At 42.5% G+C, this 23,290-nt stretch overlaps 1 protein-coding gene across 2 annotated transcripts in view; it reads right to left on the reverse strand.

Annotated features, from left to right (window-relative positions):
• Positions 1 to 735: 735 nt before the first annotated feature.
• Positions 736 to 23,290, reverse strand: part of LOC135238906 (DNA repair protein XRCC4-like) — a 69,386-nt gene continuing 46,831 nt past the window's right edge. For both annotated transcript variants that reach the window (XM_064307071.1, XM_064307072.1), the window contains exon 8: positions 736 to 1,778. In XM_064307071.1, coding sequence (XP_064163141.1) covers positions 1,664 to 1,778 — 115 coding nt within the window. In that variant the 3' untranslated portion in view covers positions 736 to 1,663. The remainder of the gene's footprint in view (positions 1,779 to 23,290) is intronic.

Consider the following 23,290-nt stretch of genomic DNA (forward strand, 5'->3'; position numbering starts at 1 on the left):
GCTGTATTATCACAGCGACCCAATCATTACCAACAGCTGACAGGCATCACAGGTTACTTGGCATGATAAGACCCATCCTCACTGCTCAAGGTTTAGATAGCACATATTACCTGTATTTTGCAGCCTTTCTTGTGTTGCTTCAGATTTTGTGATCACTTTTACATTCTATTTTAGACCAGGAGGCTGCTTCCCCGGTCATAACGAGCAAGAGGGTCTTCATGTTTTCATCACTGCTCAGCTGCTAATTGATAAAATTAAGCAGTTGATTAAACAGATAACTCACCTCATCTGGTTTCTTGGGTCTGAACTGTTAACTGATTTTAAACTGAAAATACAAACCAGAGCTCTCAGTGACTCTCCAGAACCAGGGTTGAAGTCCCTACTATAGACACTGATATTAAGATGGCAGGAAAAGTATTATTGCTGACAGTTTGTAAATTGTACGTTTTGTGAAGCACCAGGCATGGCAGAATCACCAGTGCAAGGATGATTGTTATCTCTGATGAAGGAGAAAATATTCAGGTGGTGAAGACACTGCATTCACACATAGTCATAGCCAGACAGGTCAAAGAGGAGATGAAGAGATGAGGATAAGATTCAGATTGGCAGATTCCATGATTGAGTAGGCTGATTAACAGACATGCTTGTGTGTGTGTGCGTGCATGCGTGCGTGTGTGGGTGTGTGTGTGTATGCAAGTGTGTTCATGCATGCAGTTGAGACAACAGAAAGGGTCAGACCCTTCAAGAAAAACTGATTTATTTTCTCTGTTCCGTGACTCCTTACAGCACAAACCCTATGATTCAAAAATATACTCCTGTTTGGTATTGACCTGACTTGGACTGACACATTATAGATCTTCTCCAAACATTTAGATCCTCACTCCCTGAAGATTTGCTCCTTGCAGAAATGTGGCACAAAAACTACTTTAATTTGAATGCATCATTTAATGATTATTACATTTTTTTAAATAAAAAGACTTTTTAAAAAGACATGCATAAAAAGAGTATTTATGCATGTCTTAATACCCAAAGGCCTCAATGAATACATGACACGTGTTTCAGGATTAGAAGTCTTTTTGAAACTTTGTGCTCGGTAGGCTTACTGATGGCTATATGCTAGTGTACTCATACACTTTGGCAAGACTAACTACCTGACAATCATAAAAAGTTATGGATAAATTTGTATAAATGAGAGTAATATATTTACACGCTGCTGTAAGTTATGCAGACAAAAGGTCATCTTGCCATTACATTTTCTGTTCACTTCTAACCTGTGTTTAATATCCAAATAGAGGTCTCTGTGATGAATTCTTTTGAACAAGCCCCCACAAGAACCTAATAGCATAACCATATTCCCACATAGTTGGCGCTGCTGTGTTATCCCCACATACTTTGTCATTACAGAACTTCTCCTTAATCATGATTATAGCAGCTAACTGTAGTTTATATTGCAGCTGAATACAGATCCAATGTCTACAACTGAGTTGAATTACTGTAACCTGTACCAGTTTTTTAAAAAAAAGAAAAAAAAAAAAAACACCAAATGGTTTCATTACGCCAAAAAAACCCCCACTTTTTATTGTTGTTTCCCACATTTAATATTTGTAAAAAATACATAATTGTAGTGTAGTATCTGGTTACCCCAGCGATGGTCTTGTCACGATTAGAAGTCATCAAACAGATCATCTGTCTCTGTAGGCTTACTAGTTGTGGCGATGGCAGCTGACCGTCGAGACGCCTTCCGATTGGCCTCTGCTTTGGATCGCGCGGGTTCCGTGCTGCGAACAGGGAAACATGGGCCACATCAGCCACAAAAAATGCACAACATTCAACTGCCGCTTGTTACCTGTGTCTAAACAACGATACCGATCGCCAAATGAGTGTAATTCAGAGCGAGTCACTGAATCAAATCTGACAGGTGAGTCTAACTGTACTAATAAGGTGACACTAATAGTGTGAAATCAGTGTGTCTCCCTGATTACTATGGTCCCGACCAGGCAGGACATTGCCGAAGGCAATCGAGTGAATAGGCGCGAAGATAATATTTAACCCCGAAAGGGTGCGCGTCAAAGAGCTGTGGCGTCTTTTTCATCCTTGTCTCCGTGCGATAAGCCCTTACGATCGGTATCTCTGCGTACAGCACATCACCAGCTGCCTGCCCTCCGCTGATCTCGCTGAATTGTAGCATTCTTTTACGACAGTGACAGAGGAGAGTGAATGACACGCGCGCACGGGTTTGGAGAAAGGCATCAGCACACATACCGAGCTCTCCTTATCTGCAGCAGATTCAGTTCAAAAACTTTCTTTGCCCTTGTTCTTCACTAGATACAAAGTGTTCTGTTAAAAAAAAAGCTGCTGTCAAGCAAACACAGTGCTGAAAGAAATAAGGACATAACAAGAATAACTTTGAAGACTATGGGTGAGAGGCATCAAGATACTGGGATAATAACCAGCGCTTCTATCCTGAGATGAGGCACTGCTGTGGCCATTTTACTGTATGATCTGCGTGTAAATGGAGTTATATTCTGTGGATTCTGGGGATTTTTGGAATTTGGTCTCTCATGTTCTGTGAACGCTTAAAAATACAAAACAAAATGTATAATAATGAAAAGTGCACCCCATACGGATGTGAAAGGAGAACGACCATGATTGAGGCTGACTGATTTCACTTGCACAGCAGGGGGGGAAAAAAAACAAACACTTGTGTTGGTATGTTTTATGTCAGAGCAAGTTATAGACAGATTTTATCTATTCCCCAACTCCTGGGCCAAACTCAGCCAGTGATAACCAAAGTTCTGTGTTATTTTCCTGCTGTGGGCTATGTATGTAAATACAACAGACTTTTTTTCCTAAGGTGACAAAGCACAACAGATCAGCCTTGCTGGGCTTGGTAAACAAAATGGACAAATTATTTTTTCAGAGGAATTATGGATTCGATTTCAGGTCAAGCCGATACCCAGTGTAACCAAATGCACGCAAGCATCAGCCATATGTATACCGAGTATCTGCATAGTACTATATGAACAATGACACTAGAAATGTCAATATGAGGAACTTTCTAATGGACTGAAAAATGTCAATTCCAATTAATAAGCATGGGAAACTGATTATTTGAAATTCAACTCAATTAAACTTTTAAATGTGTACATTTAAATGCAATTCCAATTCCAACAATTACAACACGTCTAATGCCAAATCAATTTCAATTCAATTGTTGAGCAGTCAAATTGAAATTGATCAATACAAAACTTCTTAAGATTTGAAATGGAATTTCCCCATGAATTTACACTTTAATTGAATTGACCTATACCCTGGAGACCATTATCAAAATATTTCAGCGTGCCAATTAGCGACCCCCTCCCAGTGATACACAGCGGGGAATTGCAATGATCCAGCAGAGGTCACTTGACAGCAGCCAGGTCAAGCTCTCTAAAAGCCCAATGTGAAAACCGGACACTGGGAGAGAGAAAAAGGTGATTTACTCCAGTTTTCCTGTACGATTCAGGATGTGGTGCGTATCATGTGGCCTGTTAAAGTAGTTCACGTCTGCCACTGCCCTAGAAAACAAGGGGGGATCCTCATTACTTGTCTTTAAATGGAAGGTACCACAGAAAATGGTAGCAACGGGTAGCCTATCGGACATGACGCTGTACATGAAGCACAAAGATGAACCCAGATTCTCATTATTATAAGCACCTATTCCTTGCATTGACTAAGATTAACACCAAAGTTGACAGCAGTATAAACACATTGTGAAAAATATACTGTGAAATACAGCTCAAACACATGCTAATCAGTCTGGGAACAGTTTCATTGAAAGTGAGTTTTTGCTTGTCTGATATTTTTCTCCCTCTGTGACTGACACTAAAAACGAACCCTTTGGATTCCCTAAATATGTAGTTGATATCAAAGATCCATTCACCAGATGTGCTGTGAGATGATATGCATGTGGGAAATTATAACCCTGAAAATCTCACACAGCCAGAGACATATTTCTACAAACACAGAACACACACAATTTAAACATCATACAAAAGTAGAGCCTGTATAAAGATCATTACAAGATTTAAAATGCAGGCAGACGCCTGAGACTAACCATCACCTCCCCTGGCATTCTCAGCTACTGTATGCAGCGTACCCCCTTTATTAAGAAGTGCTGTCTGATCCTGTGCAGATTAAGGGCAAAAATGAGTGGGCTTTTCCAGAAGAGCTAGGAGAGATTAGCCTGAATAGTGCAGCTATCCTCTAAAGCCAAAGATGAAGGCCTAGACCACCCAGACAAGGCTGCAGCAGCGTTAGAGCTTGGAGGCTCAACAGCTGGCTCAGTGGAAAGATATTACAAAATGTTCATCAGGAGTTCAGGCAAACCTCCAGGACTTTTTTATATGATCAGTTCACCCAGTTAATTTAAATAGCAACTTGCCCCATAGCAACTTGATGAGCCTAAAAACAGGATAGTACACAGCAAAGAAACAGTAGTCTCATTGAGTCACGGGTATCCCAGACTACAGTAAATGATTCAGGGTTAACTCCAATATGATGAATTTATTCCACTTTCAAAATGTATCGCACGTGAAAAACAAGAGCGTACATTTTTTCCCTCTGTTTAGTCAATGAGATGACTCTCACTAGAGATGACTCATTTCCTAGGTAGATAGACCACAGATTAAATTGTAAACTTCAGTATAATGTCAAGCAGGACACAAAACCACTATGCTAGACTGAAACAGTAAATTTGTGTAGAAGTTTTTATTTACAGGATCCCTGTTCTTAATGACTTCCAGACCAGCTGAGGGCATTAATAAGTGCCCTTTGAAAAAACATGATGAGCTTCACTTCAAGGTATCCCACGTGTCTTTGTGGTGGCTTAAAATGTTGTTAGCTTGAGGCTCCGGTGATGCAGGATGACGGAAACCCTTGTGGTGAATATTAAATCAAAGCAGTAGCTGAGAGCGAAAGGGAACAACAGACCCAATTCAGGAGCTGAAGGATCAAAAGATAGAGGTGGGCTCTTGCTTTCTGAGAAAATAAAAAACAATGTTATAACTGCTGGTACCAAGAAGTTTATCCTGAAATATATGGAGAGCGTAAGCTACGCGTGGGACCTTACAAACAGTTCCATTACAAGTTCAACCATTTATGAAACTGCTGTAAGTACATCAGTTTGAATCAGGGGTGATTCTAGAATGCATTGACAGGGTGGGCATTTTGAAATATCAGTTGGTCTTTCCTTTAAAAATGCAATGACCATACTTCGCTCATCAATTTCAATTTCAGCATTGTTGTGAGCAGAAAGCTATGCTTTTAATTTACTGATTTCCCAACTCGATCACTGGGATAGGAACTTGTTAACACATATTGCTACTGCCAAAAACTGCACAACTGCACCATACTAGTTAACTAATAGCCCAATAAAATCTACCCATTATTGTCTTGAAACTCTTCAAACTCAAAAGCTACAGAGGGCAATGCACAGTCAATATTCCCCCATTCTACAACACCAAGATGATTTTAAAAAATGCATAATCCGCAAAATTGCTATAATGTGGGGGTCATAACACAAAAAAAAAAAAAAAGAAAATCATCATACAACCCATTTCTTATCCATAGTCAGCCATTTTCAAGATCAACAGGATTCAACCAATGGCCTGTTTTAAAGCCGAGATCGCTCAAGACACCCTCACCCAAAATCTTATTTGAAATTTGAAATATGAAATATGATTATCTTATTTAGACACATCTTGGTCACTTATGCTATTATTGTTAGGAAGCTTGAAACTGGTCTTCTCAGTAACGTGGCAAAAGACTGTAAATGTCATTACACGGTATGCTAGTATTGCTAATTAACCAATGATCAGTTACTTTTCCTGATGAATCATAACCAAACGAACCATGGGGCTCTATTTAAATATTTCCACCTGAAAATTCTCTGGTGGTGACTTACTTACCAACTCTGGTAAACCTGCTAAAACGAATAGATTGTCTCCTGCGAAAAATCTCACAAACTAATTCTCTTTCCAGACTCCCCAGAGAAATTTTTATCTCTGCATACTTCACTTAAAAGTTCAAGGCCACACTCAGTATAATGTCAGCACCAAACTATTTTTTCATTTGATCTAAATCTTCCTTCTGTCAAAAACAAAATAAAAATGGCTACTTTAGGAAGCCTTTCATCTTGCACTGACTTAACAGTGGAAGTGACTGCCTGAGGTCTTCCTTCACTCTCGCGTCAGAGAGAAGGTCATTGGCAATAATTCTGCCTGATGCAGAGGAAGCTGAAGTTCATTAACAGTTTTACAGGGCACAAGTAAACCATCCACACAAGCTTTCAAAAGCCTTTCCCCCTGGAATGAATACCAAATAATTAGAAACGGGTGCCTGGGGAATTAAATCCTAGCATCTCTGCAGTTAGCAGTTATAGTGAATCAATGTTGATGTGGGAGGATTATCATTCGTATGCTGTGTTGTCCCCTTCCAGATTTTCTCTCCCATTGCATATCTGTCACACTGAATGGTTTCAGGTCTTGTAATATTAGACAAAGGGAACCTGATTCAACACAAAACATTTTTTAATTATTATTTAATTTATTTAATGAAAAACGTTATGAAATACCCATATCTCCCATGTGAAAAATTAATTGCCTAACCTAACTGGTTGCACCACATTTAGCAGCAATACCTGCAACCAAACACTTCCTATAATTTGATATCAGTTTTTCATATCACTGTGGAGGAATTTTAGCCTACTCTTCAGAACTGCTTAAATTCAGACAAATTGGTAGGTTTTCAAGCAAGAACTACACTTTTCAGGTCCTGCCACAGCATCTCTATTGGGTTCACGTCAGGACTTTAACTAAGCCACTCCTAAACTTTAATTTTGTTTCTTTTCTGCCAATCTGATGTGGGCTTTTGTGTTCTGGGTCACTGTTGTGCTGCATAACCCAATTACGCGTCAGCTCACAGACACATGTCTGGACATTTCCCTTAAGAATGTTCTGGTACGCAGCAGAATTTGTGGTTCCTTCAATAATAACAAGTTGTCCAGGTTTTGAGGTAGCACAGCATCTCCATACCACACCATCACACCACCACCACCATGTTCGACAAGTTGGTATGACGTAATGCTGTATTTGCTTTACGCCAGACGTAATGGGACCCATGTTGTTCGAAAAGTTCCATTTTTGATTGATCTTTCCATAGAGCATTATCCCAAAAGGCTTGGGGATCATCCAGGTGCTTTTTTGCAAATGTGAGACAAGCATTGATGTTTCTCTTGGTTAGAAATCGTTTCCATCTCGCTACTCTCCCATGAATCCCATTTTTTCCTAGTCACTTGTTTATTGTGGAGTCATGAACACTGACCTTAGCTGAGAAGAGAGTCCTGGAGTTCTTTGGATATCCTTCTGGGATTTTTGTAACTTCCAGGATGAGTTGTTACTGCGTTCTTGGAGAAAGTTTGGCAGGCCAGCCACTCCTGGGAAGATTCACCAGTGTTCCAAGTGTTCTCCATTTGAGCCTTAGAAATGGCTTTGTAACCCTTTCCAGACTGATATATTTCAACAACTATTTTTTTCTCATCTCTTCTGAAATTTCTTTAGATCATGGCATAGTGTGCTTGCAGAAATTTTGTGTTCCTTAAGTTCAATAAGAGTGAGGTTTAGATTCAACAGGGCTGGCTGCAATCAAGCCTGGTTGTGTTCAATCAGCTGAATCTGGGTGTTTGATAACTTTTTTCATTAAATAAATGAAATAATCGTTTTTTGTTTACAAAGGTTCCCTTTGTCTAATATTATATTTTGTCTGAAACCATGCAGTGTGGCAAATTCATTTAATGGCACTGTATAGTCCAATGCAAAACATAGCACAGAATGGAATTCCTGGATGGTTACACTCAGCTTAAGCAGCACTCCTTGGTGCCATGGTGACCCTATAGCTGAAAACCTGAGCCTGACCATGCTAGGGCCAACAGTAACCAGGAGTCCTGTAGATGACCTCATGATTGGTCACATTGCTGGCCAGTAAAAGATGCTTCCAGTCAGAACTCTATCCCACTCCTTAATCACATTGCATCATTGAAAATTACACTACATTACAGGCATTTAGCAGATGCTCTTATCCAGAGCGACTTACACAACTTTTGCATAGCAGTTTACATTCCATCCATTTATACAGCTGGATATGTACTGAAGCAATTCAGGTTAAGTACATTGCTCAAGGGTACAACGGCAGTGTCCTACCCAGGAATCAAACCTATGACCTTTCGGTTACAAGCCCAGTTCCTTATCCACTGTGCTACACTGCCAAAAAAAAAAACATAGCACATATGTTGCTTTTTCAACACAGCTTTCATTATTAATATTGTCTTCATTATAAGAGCACACAAGCAACCCTTTAGTAAGTCACAGACAGCTTCAATATTAGAACATTTCAGTCATCAGAATCCCCAGCAGGGCGAGTTTTATCTAAAACTAAGCCCCATATGGTATAATGCCATTTTGAAAAGCAGCACTGTCATGACGTAGATCAAGAAGCGGAACTTTTATTTAAACTCACCTGCTTGGCATTGTTGACTCTTACCATTAAAATGCAGTTTGTTTTTGTCTGGAATATATTACATACGTCAGAAGTTTAGAAAAGTCAGCTCTATTGGATCTCTGCCCACTTTACTTTGACTGCAACAGGCAATGCACTTCATTTCTTCACATTCCCACCCTCAGAGGATATATGATATATGAAATATGAAATCATCAGTTGTTTGTCTAGTTTTTATTCTGTTAAAATAAAAACTAGACAAACAACTGATGATTTCATATTCATAAGTGGGAAAACGGGTCATGTTGTGTGTGTGTGTGTGTGTGTGTTTGTGCGTGTGCATGTGCATGTGTGTGTGTGTATTCTGGCTTTTCCACAGCATGTTGGTGGAAAGCTGTGTGGAGGAAGGACTCCAATCAGGACAAGTCTGGCTTCTCTAACCCCAAACACTGTGGATTCTCTGGAGACCCCTCCATGGCTGATAGGAATGTGTTGAAGAAAATACATTTTAAAAGGCAATACACTGAGTAAGGGAGCCTTAATGTAACCTTACTAGGCAAAAAGGAGTGCCACGGAGGAATTGTTGCGTACACATCTGCGACTGCTGAGAGAGCCATCTCAACTACCTGTGACAAGTGAGGGTCCCGGGAAACTGCAGTGAATTACTGCTGCAGTTGGCGGGAGACCCAGATGAACAGGAAATGGGAGGTCCAGGACAAACAAAAGCACAAAGTCATACGCACAAAGACATTCTCATTACATCATATTATATCATTTGAGAAAAAGCACCAAAGTATACAAGCGTGTACACAGGCATGTCTGTGTTTGTGTGTGTGTGTGTGTGTGTGTGAGTATGTGTGTGAGACCATGTATATGTATGAATACATGACTGTAACAGATATATGTGTGTCTGGATATATGTAGGCATGTGTATATGTATTTGTTTGTGATATTCTATTATGCCATGGCTTATTGTTACTTTGGGTTTCTGATTGTTTGTTAATGGATTATTTCTGGTTTAATTGCTTGCTTTTATTGTTTTTCTTTCAACAAACTATGTTGAACTTTATGGCCAAATTCGTTTCAGTAACTTCTTCCTTGCTTGCATAAATAAACCCCCTTGCTCCTTGTTTCTGTGTGCTGTGGCATCTCTTTCTCACTGAGTTTGCTTCATGGTATTTACAATAGACAACAACTATGGGTCTATGGGTCTTTGAAGTCACACAGATATACAGTTTATGCGTTTAAGTGAGCACATTTGGCAGATTGACGTATGAGCAGCAAATGCATGTATGCAAATACATAGATGTACAGATGACCCAAAGAGAGCATCCCACAACAGTTCAACCTGAAACCTAAAACCGAATGTTGTCCCCAGGCAGTGCCACGTTCGGTCCAGTTCAAACCAGCAATCCAGCACTGGTTAAAAGGGGATGAGGCCGACTCCTGGGCTGCGGCCGTCCCGGCCGGCTGGAGGATAATTGATGGCCGCTCGGGGGGACAAACCATGCGGGGGCAGGCTAAGGCCGTGCTGGATTTCGCAATGTCACAGGATTTTATGACCCCGCCGCGCTAAAGAGACACAGGGGAGGGCCCGCATCTGCCAAACGCACATGGCCCCGGTTCATTAGGGGCCACAGCGATGACACAGCCCGTTTCCCTGCCATGTCTGCACAAGCCTTTCAGGGCTTAATGGGTTTCCACTACATATATCATCACTGCATATATGTGGAATCAGTGGGTTAGATGAATGAGGGAGGGATAGTAAGTCATCAGTTTAATGCATGCTTAATAAAAGATCAATCACTGCATTGTCTTTATTAAAGATGGGCAGTTATTGTTTAATTGAGAAGTAATAAACCCGGGTAAACATTTTAAGAAACTAGGCCTTTGCACAAGTGGAATTTTGCGGCTCGTGACCGAGGCCTTTCCTCAGGCACATACCTCTGTGACCATGTATTTGCAATGCAAATGTGACCCATCCTAACACAGCGAGTTCAACAGCTAGCCGCAGTGTTATCCACCTTGCTGCTTTTCAATGCAGCACTAAATAGTCAATAAATACGCACAACGTTACTGTGACCAGGCCTCAGTCAGATTTGTTGTGTAATTAAATCCAATTTTAAGCAAATGGTTCGACAGGTTTTCTGAACTCCTGTGAGCACCGGGAGATTTTTGTTCTCTAATCCGGTGGGACTCGACCCAACTCCTGGAGAACTGCAATAAGTCTGTCAAATATCATTTGACTAGCCTTGTGGTGACACTTGGAAAAACAGACAATTTTAAGCCCCTGTCCTGTAAATAACTCAGAATAAGTAACCTAAAACAGGGGTGAACCAAAAATACCTGACCCCCCTGGGGACGAATCATAATTTATTTGGACCACCCCATTTAAACAAACCTCCCCAACAGGTCACAAAGCCATGCTCTTGTTGGTCTGTCTCTTGTGTTAAAGGCTGAGCTCTAGTTCAGCTAGCAGCACTTGTCTCATGCGTAACAAATGCAACTTAACTGGCAGGTTAGGCAACCCAATTCTTCAGTGCAACCCCATTCTTGTGCCTGAAGAAAGACCCGGTCTGTGCCTCTAAAGCACTTCCATGTATGTTCACCCCTCACTCAGATGACAAAGCTATCCTAAAGTCTGGCAAGCCTAGATATTTGTGATGTGTTGAAATGTGAATAAAGTGGTTCACCTTCAACAGGACAAACTCCCTTCTATATTGTAAGAAAAATAACTTACAATAAGACAAAAATGTACTCAAATGAACAAAATTCCAGCAAACCCCAACTTGTTGTAGGTGACACAGTCCCATTTACTACCCAAAGCCTTGATCTATGTTGCTTTATTGAAAGTCCAGCTGAGAAATGGGAAATGTCTCAGTCACCCTAGAGGAGAGGAAATGAGGCAATGATGGACAGGCTATGTTTCTGAAATCTGGCCATTTAGTTCATAGCAGCTGCTTGATATCCCTGTTAACTGCCAAATTACAATAGTGATATGAGGAACAGGGAAACAGGTCAAAGGTACCCACGGACACTAAAAGGAACAGCCATCACGTGACCACTGTATAATTACAAAGGAAATTGATAGACTTTCTTCCAAAGAGAAAGAAAGAACTGGCATAATCGCTCAGAGGGCATTTAAATTCATGTGATTGCATGGACTGTTCCTAAATCAGCCAGTAAAATAATAGACACCATCTTAAATGCTTGGCCTGAAAGCCACTCAATCCTACAGCAGGTCAAGAAGCCACAACATGAAACCGGATTCCACCCATTAGAGAGCAAGCGCACCCACAAAACAAAAGAGAGTTCAGCAAAGGGCGCAATGTAAAAAAAAAAAGAAAAAAAGCCATATTCAGGCATTGATCCCAGCCGTTACTAGCAATGCCCAGCTTGCTGGCCCTGTAAGAGCACAACCAAGAATGGGAGATGGCAGCTCCAAACAAAGTTTTTCCATGTGAAAATGGTTTGAATAACGGCATTTCACCAACATCAGGTGGCTCCTGGAGGAAAAGCGTTCACAAGCCTTAGAAGGCCAATACATTTCACCAAAATGATAACAAAAAAACCCTGATGTGAACACACTAAGAGGAGTTCTAACCTCAAATGAGAAAGAAAAAAACTTAACTATGAGGGCATACATTACCAAGCTACTGTTGGCTGTGGAGACTGAATTTTACTTCAGTCCTGCTGACAGTAAATCACTGTGCATTTTTCAAATGCAATTTTATCATACTGCACGCAATAGAAATTGAATGCACGGTCAATAAACCTCACCGTATTGGTTCAAGCTTCTCTAGCTGAATCATTTATTTGAATGTTTGTACCCGCAGATGACATTTTGTATTCATTGCATGCTTCATTTCAAAATAAAAACTCTAAATCAGCTCTATTTTCATAAAAATGTCAAATGATCTGGACATGCTTCTTTGCTCAAAATAATGCAGTCCTATAAAAACCACAGTGAGAGGCTGAGCGTTTTGCTGATGCTTTAAAAAGCTCGGTTTCTACATTGGGGTCCTGAGTTTTCGCTGCAGTCCTGAGTTTTGGTTATACACAGCCTGTGTGGATAGAACCCCCCCCCCCCCCCCATCCCAAATTAAGGTCAAACCTCTCCAGCAGTTAAGTGAGTAAAAAAGTCCTTATTTGATTAAGGAGAATGAAAGCCAAAATGGAGCATGTTACCAGTGCAGGATTGGCTGCATCTGGACCGTGTTAGCCACATATTTGCTCCATTCAGAAAGGTTTCCGTTTTATGCCTGAGGGTTGACCAAAGCAGCGTGTTTGACCCTTAAAAGAAAACTTTATACTCTCTTTTGTGAAATTTTAAGTAAGAAGAGAAACAGTGTTCTTATCAATTGATTTCAAATTGCTTTTCATTGGAAGAACAATTCCCACACAGCTTTCTCCATTTCCAACCCATTCAGAAGAGGATAAAAAGTAAGTATATAAACATCTATCATTGAAACTGGTTGGAAGTTTAGGTTGGTTTTGCTTCAAACATTCCTTTATATTTGGGACGACTAACAGCACGTAGGCTTATTCTTTCAATCAAATACTCATGCTTCACAGTGAAGCAATTCACCTTGCCGAGTGCTACTGCGTTACATGGCCAAGGCTCAGGAAGTGTAACCTTAAAGGGACAAGCCTATTAGCTTAACCGCTGCACCGCACAGCCACCCATGTATCACATTAGCCTGGTAAAGCAAGGCCAGGTTGCTGCGCTTCAGCAGCGCTGCTCTGGGCGAGCGCTGCTTCACAGCCCCACTCTAAGCCTGCACAAGAAGGCCAGAGCAGGTCAGGGGAGGACGGCGCGGGGCAGACTGCGCCTCATTCATTCACCACCCCGCCAATGCCGCTAATACGTCAAGCGACCTCATTGTGCAGCGCGCTTCCAGCCTGCAGCCTCCAGCTGCGAGCCCTCGTAAGAACGCGGGCGAGATGACAGCGGGACTGAAGGCAGTATGAAAACACTCTCTGTGAGGACCAGCGTGGAAACAAGACTTTTGAACTCTGTGTTTTCATTTAACCTCGGTAAGCTTTTAATGCACATATTTCTCATCATCCATGAGTGATTCCCGTGACAACATTGCGGCATATGTATTTAATCAAATCAGTTACACACTGAGAAACAGAAAGCGAGAGAGAGAGAGAGAAAGAGAGAGAGAGAGAGAGAGAGAGAGAGAGAGAGAGAGAAACAGTGTTTTGGCTATTAAACTGAAGGATGGGATCAATGTCAGCAGAATAGCTCTTTTGCAAGGTTCCCCTGGAAAGATGATCTTCCTCAGCAGGGTGTGGGTTACACCCAGCTGCGTTGCTTCTGTTCACAACCTGAGGGGGTTGGATATCTGTTGGTGAGACAGACCCTTCCCACGTGTCACTGCAGCATTAACACGCAGTAACAGATAAAACCTCACCCTAACCTCAAACCCATTCACCTCCTAATCACTAGGCACGAGATTCTCCTCTGGGAGAAGGGTTATGAGGAGCTGTCTACATTGGAGTTCTCTTCATTGTGTGGTCTAACAGCAACCACGACTACTTTGTCAGATTGGATTACAAATGATTGGTCTGTGCTTGAAGAGCTGTAATTTACTCCTGGGCTAAATGGTTTGGAAGCGTGTTAAAGAATGACTTTTTAGGCCTGCATGATCATTTTAAGCCTGGCTATCTCCACCTGGATTCTCAAAGTCTAATCCAAACCCAGCTCCATAGAATAATGTAGCAATTAGGGGCCAACCGCTGTCATAGTGAGTTCCATATTTCCATGTTGTAATATCCTGTCATGGGGTGGATCTGTGAGACAGCACTGAATCATGAATGATGAATAACCTTTGCCTTTTAAGTGAATTGTAGAAAAAGGCTTTAGAAATGGTGTACATTTTTAATAATTAAGATGGAATGAATGTAGTTAATTTAAATATGAAATGAATAGCTACACTTGACTTGGTTATTACACAGACACAATGTAACAGGGAACATGACAAAAGCACGGATTACCCCATTAGTCAATAATAATGGGCTGGGGGTATGTGATGGCAGGGAACAAAATGACTGAACATGTGTTTGCAAAATTAACACACATGTAAACACACTAATTTGTGAATCATGCAACACAGGCATTAATAAAGAAAGCTAAGCATGTGAGATAATTGCTAACCATTTTTATTAATAGTTTATTTTTTTCAGCAATGACTGAAACTAAACTGTCCTACCAAGTTCTTCAGAAAACAAACTGGTGTTAAAAACAGGAAGTCCCACAGGAGGCTGAAAAAAAAATGAATCTGCTAGGCTTCTGTCCTCCATTGACCCAGCCCCTGACCTCACAGGCCTTGGTTTACACCACTGCTTAATTTATACTGACTTTTATTCATTTGACTGCAAGAGGGGAGATCGTTTGACCGTTAAAAAAAAAAAAAAAAACACAAGATGGTTGTAAATCAGAACCAATCATGTATGACTAAAACCACTGTTCAGTAAGTTCAGACAGAAATTAAGTAGCATTAAGGGAGAAGAGGTGAAAGGTCAGCGATTCCTGCACATTACGCAGCAAACTAGCTCTGGACGGCATGGTGCTTGTGGGCTTTTGACGTGTGAGAAGTTCTTCTTCCACATCCTTCAGGCAAAAGACAGGGGTGAAAGTCTAGGTAAGCTGACTTTTTTATGTCTTTGTTTTTACAATTGAAGTAGAATCACTCAAACTGAGGATGTTCTCATAGATATGAGGGGTAAGGGCAAAGGGGCCATTAAGTCGATGTGATCTGTGAACAAAATCAATACAAAAGCGGATCTAGAGGGTCATAGATTTCACCTCGATGCGTACCCGGAGAGCACTGGACCATCTGAGCGGGATCTGTTTTTCTAAAGGCGATGTGCTGGGCGAAGGCAGGGTACACTCACAGCTACAAAGATGACAGTGCCCGAGTGCCCACGCCCTCACACCACACCTGGCCATCCCCGAGATTCAGAGATGAAACACACCATCTGCCGTGTAAAGGGCTGTTAAAAACAGTTCCCTTTCACTGGCCTGTAAAGATCTTTTACATGACAGGGTTAAAGCACACATTAAAAGTAGAGTTCCTGAGAACCAACTGAGCGGACAGCAATGGAAAGTCTGCTTCAGATTAAAGCCATATATCTTAATGTAGGAAGTAGTTGTAGCATTAACACCCACGCTGACTCTACTTATCCGGCACAGCTTCTATCCGTTAGCGTGCCAGTACACCAGCTATCAGTATTTCCTTAACGTATAAGGAATCTAAAGTTGATTCATTGCTTCCTTCCACCATGTCTAAGAGCAAAACCAATAGAACCAAGAACAGTTTACAAAGATCTGTGATTCACAGTGAGTTCACCCAAGGAAAGTAACACAGGAAGTGCATGGCTAATTAAAATAAAATAATAAACATTCAAGGCAGAAAAACAAAGTCAACCACAAGCTCTGTGCCAAGTCAAATGGCTGGTGAACTGGTTTTATTCTGAGATGGGACACTGCCACTGTAAATCGAAAGGCAAGGAGCCACCATTAAAATTAATTTGTGAAGATTTGGTTATGTAGATAGCCCTGGATACAGAAGTACTTTAAGAGGAAAAATATTAATTCCAAAAGGTATCTGTAGGAGCAGTAAAGCCTCGTTCTGTCAATTATTATTCTCCTCATGAGCAAGCTGACCGAAATGGGACAGGGTAGAAGAGCTTTTGAATATGCATCTTTTGAAATGAAAAAAAAGTGAAAAAGCATAAATTCATTTTAAAATGTTTCTTGTTAATTTAAAAATCCTAAAATTGTTTTATATTCCAAAATTCAACTATGCTGCAGTGGAAAAGCAAAAATTTGTTTCCTTGCTACTTCATCCAACATTTACATGGTTGTTGCCAAAGACCACGTTATTACCAGTTTGTTAAGCAGCTTGCATTAATGAACTGCTTTTCCCAGAGTATCTACCGTGTCCCCCTTGAAACATAGACAATTATCTGGGATTCTGGGATTGGGTCCAGGCATGTATCCCACATAAAAGTGTGAAACCAGGCTTTGAGAGCCCTTTCTTTACAGCAGTACCTCTGACTACTCCACAAGATACCTAGAGAGTACAACATTGATGAGAAACAAAAATGCAACATATGCTTTAAATTTCCTAAAATACTTGAAGAGATTTCATTTTCTTTTCACTGTAAATCACTATGAACAGAGGGACACTTTATAAGGTGCTCCTGCGGGGAGATCGTTGTAAGATATTTTTGCGGAGCTGAAATGCAATCTCAGGGGTTATGAGAGCTGAATGACACTTTCCCACAAAGGTTTAAACCACAGCTTAGAAGTATCACATAAGCCCTTTGTTAAAGTACTACAGTCTAAGCGGACGTAAGCTCTTCCCGCCAGTGCCCTCAGCTCCTAAGAGCACGGCGGCTCATGGGATATGTGCCTGCGTTATGACATAAACACCGGGGGGATCATAACAAACCCCACCGCAAGCGTTTCGCTTTTCACTGCGCCGCCATTGTTCATTCATGCGAGCTCACGCCTACCTGCCCCCAACAGCGGGCAATATTTCTCCAGGGCCGTGTGTCCGAGCCGCGAAAGGAAGTCTACCGTGAAGACCGGCGCGTTTGCACACTCTTCCCGGGATAGGGGAACTCGGGAAAGAGAGGGGCAACCGATGACAGGGATTCACCGAGGGCCGGGTCTGGCCAAACCGCAACGGGCTTCGGCCTCAGCTTTGGATGGAGCGGACAGTGGACCGTAACAAAGAGTGACAAATGTCTTCAGTCAAAGCTCATTCAAAAGGGTATTGTGGTTCCTGGCTTAAGTTCAAAATTCCAAAAATTCCAGACAATAATAAACCTCTTCAAAAATGTACAGTAGTTTATTGACGGAGGTCTACGTGTATGAAGAGGCGGTCAGAGTTCAGGGCCTGGGACAAAAGGGGCCCTGTTGAATGCAGGAAGCCCCGCTGGGTGAAATAATGCACGCAGGAAACATCGTGTCAGCCCTCGTCGCAAGAAACATCGCAGGTGCACCTTTAAGTAAAACATGATGATAAGCACCCAATTATGTACTTCACTGAAGGGCTGCATAAGAATGTATGCCAGTCTATGCCTGTCAACCCTACACTAGCACAGGGTTTTCCTTTCATTATGGAGCTAATGAATGAATACATCACACATCACATTCGCTGATTTGTTAATGAAAGGATTCCTTATGGGCTTGATCATTGATCTAAAGATTTTTAATGGTGAAGCAAATGTGTTATGTGTTAAAGCACTAAATACATACTGGTGGTTCCAATTAACCCCAAGTGACGCGTGACATTTGCATGCAGTATGATATATTGGCATGAAAAGGCCACCCATTAAAATATTCAATGTACGAGGACAGTTTTCAGCACATGGAAAAAGTTAAGAATGTAAAAAAACACGATGGCCCAGAAAACGTAAAAGTGTAAGTCATTGAAAACAGAGGGAATCTCGAGATCTTCCATTGGAATGAGCGAAAAAAAAGAAAATTCCTTCATTCAGATTTTTTGTTGGACCCTCAATGTAATTGCCACCATAAAACATGTTCTCTGCGGGTCTTTAAATAAAGGCAATAGGATGATGAAGACAGTGTGATATATCATGTTTCCCTGCCACAGCCCACGGAAAGCAGGGGAGGATGTTTATCTTGTGCTACGGAGACCGTGCTGTCTCTTTTTTCTCCGCCTGATGGTCAGAAGGTTGAGACGCATTGGTCTTGTTTCCCTTGTAGACAGGTGTTAAAGAGGGAGATGGACGAGAAACACATGCGTGTGCATTACATCGCTGCCAACAACTCCATTCATAGAAAAGGCCTGAGCACTCATCTACAGTAGCACTCCAGAGCATGTGATCAGTTATCTGGATGCATGGTGGCAAGACAGTTAAACTGATCTGGAAGAAATTTCAAATGGCAGTCACTCAAATTATCCTACAGTACCTGAAACAAGGAAGGAAGAAGGGAAGAACAAAAGAAGGCAGGATAGATGGATGGTTGAATGGCTGAATGAAAGAAAGAAAACAGAAAGAAAGAAAAAGACAGAAATTCTACAGTGATGACAAGGATCGCCATTGATCAAAATGAATAACTGTTGCAGAAATGCATTGAGAACAGTGTGGATGTCAGCGTAGGGGTAAGTCAGCCAGAACCCTGTCTGGTTCCCAGGAACTTGTGGATGGATGACTTTCTGCACAGCTGTTCTCAAAGAAGGGTCCGGTGGGGTCGTGGGTAGAGACAGTGGCAGCAGTTAGGTCCTCCAGACAGAGGGGAGGCTGTTCTGGGACTCTGCCAGGCAGCTGCAGACCAGTCAGTGCCCACAGCAGAGCCCTCAGCTAGAGATGGGACCTCTCTGAACCGCACTGTCTTCTCTCTCTCATTGGCCGGCCTGCTCTGCCTCTGTGCTTCTCTGTGCACACTCTTCATCTGTCCAACACCTGCCCTTCTGCCTGCCTGCCATCGCAGTCTCTGATATCTCTGACACGTCTGAGACAGAACCTTCTTTTTAACTTCTATTCCACCACCTAAAAACTCACTCACTAGGACTCACTAGCAGTCATTCTTTCACAGACCTACACACTCGTTAAACCACACTCGCAAACTTTCGTTCAGACTCCCTCTATCATAGATAAATTCTGGACACTGGTACTTCCTTGAAACTAGGGGAAAAAGTGAAGCTACCTGTGGTTGTTCTAAGGCTACTCACATTAGCCCAGAGCGGGGCGATTCGTTTGACCCCAACGAGGTCCGCCGCGCACCGATGGCGCGACCCCGTCAGGGACGCAGAAGAGAGGGCAAAAGTCATCCCAGGATTCAAAGGGCACGCGGCTAATTGCCGCTGAAGAGGGCTGACAGCACTGCCCGGGATTAACCTTTCACAGGGAGCCGGCGACCCACGATGGAGGGGCGGCAGCCGGCTTCACCGATAACTCCTCACTCGCTCCGCCCGAGCCGTTCTGAGCGTGCTCCATGCCCCTCCCCAGGGTCTCGGTTGGGGTCTGGGCGGCATCGCGAAACATCGGGAAACAAAGGGCACTTTTGACTCCTCTTCGAGACCTCCACAACGGCGTCTCTGTGTCTCCGCACAACAGCACATGCATCTTTTGTTGACAGGAGGTGCGACAGGATAATTCACGGAGAGAGGAGTCAGTGGGCTGCGATTAATCTGACTGACCCCCCTGTAGCAAGCAGCCAAGAAGATCTGAAATAAAAGGGTAGGTAGGAGTTATTATTTATTTTTCGGGGGTTATGCTGGAAGTGGGCTGTAGTAGAACAGATGTGGGCGCCTGTGGGGCTCGCCCATCTGCTCGTGCCCATTGCTCACTCTGCCTGGCATGGGTGCATGGCAGCTGCTATAATGGGTCTGAGGGACGGGGTGAGAGACCCGGGTCTGTGTTAGCTCTGACCCGCCTAAATCTGGTCTGCATTGGGCGCGTGCTCCTGCAATTAACGGCGGCTCCAGTCGCAAAGGGCACCACTTGCTTGTGGCACCTTCTATTGGAATACCGTCACCACAGCAGCCATTCAGAGAAACCTGTGGGCTCTAACTGTTCCATTGCTGGAGACAGTAATCGACAGTGAAAGTGATGGCTGCTGTGGCTAAAGTCAAAGGGGGCAGAGCCAATCCATTTTTTGCTGTGACTGCAGTGGGAGCAAAGGTCAAATAAGGACAGGAGCAAGGATTCTGGAAGGTTCCGTCCTCTGAAGGAGCTTGCACCTGGGTGGGGCTGAGTGCGGCTGAACTGAGATGACACACTCTGGCGGGGTGAATGAGGCCATTCAGAGCCCTCCTGACTCTGGGATATGCTGGAGGTGAACCCCCTCCTGACTCCAGGTACAAAGCTGGGGGGGGAGGGGAACCCTTACTCAGCAAGTTCTACTCAATCGCACTGAAGCTGTCATCAGCATTCATATCATAGCTTTGACCTCTGCAATGGGGTGGTTCGGATGGCCACACATGGGTGAACCAGACAGACCACACCTGTCTCAAGTCAAAAAAGCATGACGGGAAAATGTAGACCAGTGTCAAAAAGACTTTTCATGTAAAACCATGGCTCGTTGTTTGGAAGTTAAGAACCCTACAGAGATCCAAAACAGAAACCATACTTTAAAAAATAATATCAGGTTACCAATATCAACAGTTAATTTATACATTCTCCCATACTTTATACTTTCTCTCCAAATGTGTAACAGGAAAGAATATGTAAACAGAAGAATTAAATGGAGAATTCTGATGCTGATCACATACAAGTACATTTAACTGTTCGTAATAGAAATCTGGTCACATGCAGACAATCAGCCAACCCTTGGGCTGATACAGTGGGGCCAACAGGGATATTGTCTGACCATGTCTGCTTAATTAAAGCTCAGAGAAAGGGGACAGAGGAAACATCGGATGGTGCAAGTCCATTTTCACCACAGAGTGGCCGTTGCATGGACACCACTTCCCGCCACGAAAAAAAGAGAAATCCCCCACAGCATGACAGAACTTCTCCTTTCCCAACCCTCACTTTCTCCTTTTCTCTTCCATCTCAGGCTGCTGAGGCTTACGCATCTGTCCTTCTGCGGAACAGAAACGCTTTTGCTGCAGAAAGCCAGGGACAAGAGTGTGCGTGTCATGAGGTTCAGACACCATCCGCCATGTGCTGATATGCTGCAGAGAGCTACACATGTACAGGAATGTGCATGGGTTTACAGGGGGATGTGGGATCATCAAACAAATGCACAGGGAAGGATACTGAAACTGTTGCATAAATCACACATTAAGTTTCATGTTTTACTTCCAAAGAACCCACTTCCGAGGGTTTAAATGCTGCTGATTCTTGGCAGCAGGCATCAAAAGCTGCAGTCAATCAAAGCTGACTTAACCCAATATGCTATCTCCATGCAGTTCAGTAATTATCCTATCACAGTGCTTTGAAACAAATGTGACATCATAGGATCAACTTGCACTTCGCTGAAGTTTTTTGAATGGTGTCTCCCATGACGTAAGAAAAAAAACCATGTCAAAACCAGGTGGCAAAGGATTTTCAGCTCAAACGGAAGTCAGGAAAAAAGCAGTTATGCTTGGTTTTTTAAGAAGGAAAGCCCTCAAATATGTGGAGATGTACTACAGAGGCAACCAACTTAACAGCAGAGGTATGCATAGCCATGTTGCATTTATTTTGAAAATGAGATAGTAAGAACCCAGAATTAAAAGGAAAAAATAACCACACATATAGTGTCACTCTTTTCAGCGTTGTTCAGCAAAGGTCATCTTTAATCATCCAGCAGCTTTAAAGGAAGATAGCTCGCATCCGGACAGGACATTCTTAGTTTGAAAATAATGGCAATAATTCACAAAGTATAGCCATCTAATAAAAACGGTTTGTGTAGCGCAGTTTGAAACAGGGCCCTGAAAGCAAGAATAATAGCAATAAAATATCAGACCAATTCAGGAAGCTATCAGTTGTGTTTTACAGCTAATGAACGCATGTTTCCCCAGGCTGAAAAAGGTCACAGCTGCATTTTCCATTGATTCAAACTGCAGTGTAAACAAGACAAAGTGCAAACTCTTTCTAAGTGTCAGAACCGACAAACTCTTCTCCCCAGAGAGAGAGAAAGACATTCCAAAATCAACAGTCTTTTTCCACGGTTACCCAAGGTCAGTCCAAGACCCACCCACAGATCCCGCCATTGACCCCCCATCATGGTCGCAGGGAGCGGCGCGCCCATTCATCAAACAGTGTGTGCCGCTGAAGAGAGAAGCTAACACAGCTCTGAAACAAGCATATAACTCTGCTGTAGGTGTTTACAAGAAACTACCAAACTATTCACATAGAACAGCAAATTGCTTTGGGCTTAATTGCCAAGCCTTAGTGTTCGTGGTAAACATATACTGTTGTTATGATGAAGTGCTGTCAACGTGCATCCGGTTGGACTCTGTAACCAGGAAAATAGGGGGTTTCACTTCATGTTGGCACTACTTCAACAGAGCCATGGATGTACAGATGTACAGAAGAGTCACAGAATACGACACAGCCCTGCGAATATATACCTCAAATGCAACCAAAGCTGTGATTGTTCTGGTGTGGTCTGCAGGGTAACAGTCAAAATTAACAGCAGGACTAGAGAGAAATGAGCAGGGTGCAAGAGTGGAACAGGACACTGGCAGAGAGAGACCCCACTGATCATTCACAGGCTTTAAACGTCCTGCCAACTCCGCCCATCATATGCTGGCCAATCACAGACAGCCTTTCTCACAACACCACACAGCACTCAGGGTCTTGTGAAAAAAAGAAAAGCCTGACCACGGAACCTTCCAGATTTCGAAGTAGCCCCAAGCTTTCACCCAAGCTGCCTCTCAAGAGCTTATTTTCCATCTAATATGCAAACACGATCCTGCACCAGCTGCCCGTTTGTTTAAGTTAAACACTCACTGCACTCATTTATTTCAGTGTCAAACACTGAACACGGGAGTCACTGACTTCTGATGATTCAGCTGGAGGTATGGCAAGCACAAAACCTGCATTAAAAAGTACAATGAAAAACTTGAGCCTGAGCATTTTAACTTCTCCCCTGATTGCAATATGCATTTCCAATTATGGCTCCTGCTTCTTCAACTCCATACTAATAGCAAATCAGATGACTAATAGAGCACTAACAACGACAGAATGTAGAGAGAGGAAAACCAGAGGAATAAAGAGAGGTGCCACTATCACTGCTTTAAACAGAACACAATGCAAGGTGGGAAAAAGAAAGGAAGCT

This window comes from Anguilla rostrata, chromosome 14, assembly GCF_018555375.3.
Source record: "Anguilla rostrata isolate EN2019 chromosome 14, ASM1855537v3, whole genome shotgun sequence".
NCBI lineage: Eukaryota > Metazoa > Chordata > Actinopteri > Anguilliformes > Anguillidae > Anguilla > Anguilla rostrata.